At 36.6% G+C, this 6,688-nt stretch overlaps 1 protein-coding gene across 1 annotated transcript; it reads right to left on the bottom strand.

The window, feature by feature from the left end:
- Positions 1–1,131: 1,131 nt before the first annotated feature.
- LOC110889874 (thylakoid ADP,ATP carrier protein, chloroplastic) lies at positions 1,132–5,898 on the bottom strand. Its single transcript, XM_022137448.2, has 10 exons — positions 5,462–5,898; positions 4,979–5,035; positions 3,658–3,720; positions 3,493–3,549; positions 3,004–3,087; positions 2,543–2,611; positions 2,357–2,469; positions 1,889–2,058; positions 1,661–1,739; positions 1,132–1,441 (listed from the first exon to the last, which is right to left on the bottom strand). Exons 1-10 carry the CDS (start codon positions 5,765–5,767, stop codon positions 1,330–1,332), a joined length of 1,110 nt encoding a protein of 369 aa, XP_021993140.1. The 5' UTR covers positions 5,768–5,898; the 3' UTR covers positions 1,132–1,329.
- Positions 5,899–6,688: the final 790 nt, after the last annotated feature.

Genomic DNA, 6,688 nt, shown 5'->3' with positions numbered 1-6,688 from the left:
CAATTACAAGTCGAAAGTCAAACAGTTTGACTTCTGCTTTGACTTTTGATTCTGACCCGTTTGGTCAACCTTAGAATCCAATCAAGTCTGATGATGTGACCATAATATTATAGGAAATAACCCTCTAAGGTTATACCTTCTGATCATAACGTTTGATGGGTCAATTGACGAGTCAAATAAATATACTTTAAAAAGGTCAAAATGCTCTTTTGGCATAAAAATGGATAAAAGGGTCTTAAACTTGTGACACCTATAATCTAACTTCAAAACTGATCATACAACATCATAAGATGTGTTTTGACTTGTCGGACTCGTCATAAGCCTATTCGACCACCCGATCCCGTATATACACGTACGACTAGTTTAAAAAATATAAAATATATAAACTAGTCGAATCATGTTAAACCTTCTCAAAACCATTTCAAATCAGAATATTTGGTTAATAAACCCATTTTACACGAGGCCTTACACTCGGATGGGTATAAATCACATTCTATCCGGTCAACGCTTAATCTAGCGGAATCGAGCGTATTCTAAAGTTAACTGATCAAAGTCAAAGACTTACAAATGACCCGTTAACATTCTAACGGATAATATTTCTGTTCATTCCAGACTGTAGAGCCTCCAGTAAATTGCACCTAGACTGACACATTTTGAATACAGTTGTGCTATATGGAATAATTTCATTGTTTTTATAAAGACATGCACAGGTAAATACTTTTAGCCTATTTGATTATAAAGACTTGGGATATGGCATTAGCCCTTATTCGTCCTTTCACCCAGATGTCCCTTGAAAATGGCCCAAGTGGAAATCGAACATGTGTTTCCCGGATGTTCATATATTCGGGTTTCTGGCTCCTTGGCTTGGTTTCTTTGGTTCTAATTGTTTTTCAGTTGAACCAAGAACCGAATTTAAAATAGTCAAAAACTTTGTTTATTTTTCAGTCAAACCAAGAACCGAATTTAATATAGTCAAAACCAAATCGAGGACCAAATTTGAATTTAGTTCAGTCTCGGTTCCAAACCGAAAAATTAAAATTTAACAAAATGGGTGTTCATTGGTTTGGGTTCATCGATTCAGTTTCATCAATTTTACAACGCGCTTTACAAATAGAAAATTTCATAGCCCAATATATGAATTTGGTTTCCTTGATTGAAACTTTTAAAACCAAGCGAACATTACAGTTGATAAACCATATTACAACAATTATAGCGAACAATTAAGAGGCCTCGAGTTGATATTGAGCTATAACGACATGCTACTATCTCTAAATAAGACGCTCAGAATTGATAAAAACAAGCCAAGAATTTATGACATTATATGATCAACTAACTTGAACCTAACTTATGTTCATTCCTGTTTTCCTCCAAGATTCTTTGAAACTCTTTCTCACTTGCTGCAATCAAACGCTTCATTGCATCAAAGGTAGTAAGCCTAATGCTGCAACGACAAACAAAAAAAAAAAGTTGGTCAAAGGATAAAATATCCTTTGGGTCAACCTTCATTTCCACCTATTACCCAACCCTTTTTTACTTCTGAAGATTAAATGTTTTAAACATGATCACAAAAATATACTATCGCAATAAAAATCTAACATTTTTTTGTCAAACTTTTTTTTAAGTCTTAGAAGGAAGAAGGGTAAAAAAAAGTCAAGTGAACCTGCTGTTTGGTAAGGTTTTCAAAGCGTTCGGCACAAAACCCCTGTATAAGCCAGCAACACCATCACGAGCAATAATGCCTGCACAATATAATCAAATCAAAATGATTAATAGTGTCTCTCTTAAAAGAAAAGAACTATTAAAGAGTGTATTAAGAATTATGTGAACCATTTGAGAAGAACCTGGCCCGAATGGAGATTCTTTTAGTGAAAAGCGTGTATGAAATTACCTGAAAAAGCATCCAAAACCGTGTTGTAAGGAGTACCCCTCATCTGCATTTGCCTTCTTATAGTGTCCAACGGGTAGCATGTCACTGTGGCAACCGTAGCTGCCACAAAGGCCGTCACTAGTGAAGCTTCAGTTTTGTTTTTATATCTTTCTGGTAATGACTTCTTCACCCTGTTACCGGTCAAACAAGTCAACTTTAGGATACGGATATGGTCAACTAATGCCTAAACTCGTTTGGTAATATATAAGTTTTTCCTCATTAATAACAATAATAATAATAATAATAATAATAATAATAATAATAATAATAATAATAATAATAATATAAGTATGTTATTTTATGCAAACTACAGGGACTATGTAATTAACTCAAATAACAATATATCTAGATAACTTGAAAAGACTATCGGTTCGAGAAATAAAAGTCAACGTCTCTAATTTGACTCAATCAATGTAGTAGTAAGCTCACAAGTCAAACACACAAAAGTTGACTGCAACATAGGGGGCTATACTGATGAGGGAAGGTACAAGTCCCCTGTAAAAAGAACCAAGTCCTTCCTCTTTTAGCATACTTACAACAACCTGAAAGTAGAGTAACACCCAAAGTTAGAAACATCCATTTTGACTTTTCACAAAAAGTCAAAATCAGTCTTACATTTGTCATAGTTTGATGCCCAGGATCAACTGCCATTCGTAATCTAAGAACATCTAATGGGTATGTCACCTGAAAACCGTCTCAAGATTAACGTATGAACTGTAATCAAACAGATTAATTCTAAGGGAAAAAGATTAAGAGTTAATTACTGTTTTTGTCCCTGTGGTTGGTCAAAAATCACTATTTCAGTCCATTAGTTTAAAAATTACGATTTCAGTCCCTGTGGTTTCACTTTCGTAACCATTTCAGTCCCTGTGGTTTCACTTTCGTAACCATATCAGTCCATTTATTCTGTTAGTACAGGGACTGAAATGGTTACGAGATGGACTGAAATGGTTACGAAAGTGAAACCACAGGGACTGAAATCGCAATTTTTAAACTAATGGACTGAAATAGTGATTTTTGACCAACCACAGGGACGAAAACAGTAATTAACTCATTAAGAGTTAAGATAATCTTACAAAAGTGGAAGTCATGCCAGCAGAAGCACCTGCAGCTAATCTCCCGATAACAGAAAGCTCACCATCCTCCCCTCTAAAAAGTTTCTGCAAATTTAAGATGAATTTAAACTTTATCATTTAGCAGCTAAAACATATTTTACGCGATATTACAGGGCTGTTTAGATCGCCTTTTGGAATTGATTATCTGAAGTCAAAACAATAAGCTTTTAGTGTTCGGATTAACAGTTTTAACTTGTGATTATCTGAATAAAAAGTTCATACTAGCTGAGGGAAACTGTTGAGATTTACTCCCATTTTACAAAAGGTTTTCAAAATAATGTTCTTTTTTGTCATTTTAACTATTAATTCCTTAAAACTCCAAACAGAACACGCACATTTAAACATTGACTTCAATAGCTATTTAATTACACCTAATCATCTGATTCCAATAATTGAATTATCATAAAATTACTTTCAAAACACACACTGCAGAAAAAAGTATTTGCATACCTTATAGGACTCGTAAGCAAATAGCTGGACCGCACTATAAGGAAGAATTCGTATCACCTGCAAAATGGAGTAATCTCAGTTATTGCAAGGCAATAAATAATAATAATAATATATAAATAAAAAAATTAATGAATGAAAAATGAAAAGATTTGGTAGGTTGAGCACCTGGGCAAGGTTACCCTTCCAGTACCCTTTTACGCCACTTTCCTTTCCTACAGAAATAACTGCCTGCAATTAATTTTAAATATCAACACTAAACAAAAAGTGGGATAAGCTATTTCTATCAAATTTCAATAGAAAATAACAAAATATAAATAGCATTGGAAAAGTCAACAAATCCCAACTTGTCCTTGAGGTGTTTTAGATATTTGACTAAAGTCAAACATTATCATTGAACTATTTGACAAGTCGATGACTGCACTTATTTTGGGAAAATAGGAGTACTGTACAATCTTCCTATAAAATTGAATGAAAAGACTAAAAACACTTAAGAAATAATCAATAAGTCTAGCAGAACGATAATAACCAACAAGAATTACAACGATCATCTACCATATGTCCATATCTACAGGGGCGTCTCAACTGTGTTAGTAAAAAACCCTGCTTTATGCCCCCAAATTTAGGGTTCTGGCAAAGAGTGAATGCCACTTGGCTACACTTTTTAAACCATATATATTGATGTGATGAGTTTGTTTGCAGTTTATGCTTATGTTAAATCTAGTAATTAGTATGACAATTCATTATTAGGACCATAAGGTTATAGGGTGTGGTCATGACCCTCCACATCAGCGCCATGTCACACACTTCTAATCTATCATCTAAAACCACTACCCTAAGGGTGTGGTCATGACCCACTTCTTAGTCTACCTGTAGTGGGGAATGAAGAGTGGGTTTTTTTGGGCCATAACGCCCCATAGCGCCTCGCACACCGCGACGGGCGGCGTTATGGGGCAAAAAAGGGGAGAGGCGCCATGCATTTCGCGGCGTTATGGAGGTTCTTTTCAAAATTTTGACCAACCACAAAAAAGCAAGGTTTTTTTATAATTAATTAATAAAATTGAAAATTAATAATTAGGTAATGATGGGTAGGGGGCTTTATGACTACGGGCTCTAGTGATATAACGCCCCATAAAGCCCCCGTGTGATGTGGCATGATACGTGTCGCATAACACCCCACAAGGGGCTTTATGACTACGGATGGCCTTATTTTAATTTATTTTTGTGACAAGGAAAAGGAAATATTAGAAAAGGAAAGGAGGCCCATGGTTGTCATGGTTTAATCCATGCCAACCATGGTGGATGAGACAAGGGGGTGGCATAGCAATCCATTAATGGTCCCGTGTGGCATTGATGACCCAACCCATGCTCCCCACACCCTTTAGCCTAAGCAATATAATTACTATTATTACGTATAGGCCCTGGAAAAGGTTGAGCTGACCCTGCGTATCTAGAGTTAACCATGAAAATAAACATGAACAAAAAATACCTCTAGAAATCCAATTGTTTTCTTTGCACTTTCTTGCCCAGCTCTCAGTCCATGAGTCTGCAAAAAAGAATACTTATGAACACCAACTAGCAGAAATTACAATAAAATACACCACAAATCCATAAAACATATTATATATGGAGCAATTAAGCAAACACCTAACACACTATTCAGACACCATTGGCATGGAGTAAATGGTCATATGGGGTTGTATGAGGGCCAAATCACATGACCCATATGTCGTTTTGACGGACAAAGAAATGACTCATGTGAAACGGCCTGTATGACCTTTACCGCCTTGCCATATGGCTTGTATGACACGAATAACAACACCCATTATATATTCTCTTACAATTGGGGATTTTGTTCTTGCAAACTACAAGAATCATGAAAACATTCAAATTACAAGAGAAATTGATCAATGCAGCTAAAATTACTGTTCAATTGGCAAACAAAAGCTACAAAATCCGGTGAACAACTCACCTGCATGATGAGTTTAATCCGGTCAAGAGGCGCAGTAACAGTCTTGGCAGAAGCACCGGCGAGTGCACCGGCGGCGAACAGAGCAACATCTTTAGGAACCAAAGCGACAACAGCCAGCGGGTGTTTTAACAGCTGCGCCGCCGTGGGTGTGAGCTCTACAGTCGTCGGAACCCTCTTCTTCTCCGGCATCGAAACGCAGGCGAACCCAGAACCACGTAAAAGGGGATGGTTTTCTTCAAATTTTGAGGGTTGAAGACCCGGAATCTCCTTCCAAATTAACCTGGGTTGGTTGATTTTGGGGGTCATTTGGGGGTTTTGAGGGGAATCAATGGGGTTTTTGGTTTCGGGTGGAAGATAAGGTAAAAAGATAAACTAAAACCCAAAGAGAAGGTAAAGAGTTAAAGAGTGTTATGTTGATTGTGTTAGGTGCAAGGTCTACATAGACATGCATTAATATACATATATATATGTCACGTTTTTTTATATGATTGAATTTAAGATTCTATTAAAATTAAAATTATATGATTGAATATAAGATTCTATTAAAATTAGGTATAGATTTGGTTGAATATTTTTAAAGGATATTGATGGGGTATGGTATTTGACCCGACCTGAACAGTCGGACATTCCTGTTACTTATCGCCTTTTTATATTAATATTTATTATTATTGCTTACTAATCTAACCGTGAGGCCCAACGCGATGTAGTTTACACTACACTGGGCTAGGGACTTGTAAAGATAACCTCTAACTGGGCCTGACCCATTGAGGTTAGGAGAGGCTCATGTCTCTTATATAAAGAGGTGTTCACCTCATAATTAGGGCATAAGATATAGAGTCGCCACACTTTTGTTGCTGGAAATTGGAGATTCTTCTCCTACCGGCCATCTCTACATCCCCGTGTTTCTCTCTTCGTCATTGCAGATTTAGGTCCAAGAGGAAGAACGAGCTGTGATTGTCGGTCTCCTAGTGAAAGCGGTCCACATCACCCCGGCAGTGAATCCATGTTTCTTTATTGGCACCCACCGATTTGAACACACTACAAGCATTACATCTCTTGTTTCTACCTTAAAAATCTCAGATTTGTGTTGTTGGAGATGTATATTATTGGAGATCTATGAAAAATCTCTCTATCACCCAAACTTGTTCCGAATCTGGTATGTTTTTCCCCTCCATTGAAACAACACCTGGAACCATGCTACCATGGGTGATTACTTAGGCTATAGGG

This window comes from Helianthus annuus, chromosome 16, assembly GCF_002127325.2.
Source record: "Helianthus annuus cultivar XRQ/B chromosome 16, HanXRQr2.0-SUNRISE, whole genome shotgun sequence".
Taxonomy (NCBI): Eukaryota; Viridiplantae; Streptophyta; class Magnoliopsida; order Asterales; family Asteraceae; genus Helianthus; species Helianthus annuus.
Note: the sequence above shows the minus strand (reverse complement) of the source record. Positions and strands in the feature narration are given on the sequence as shown.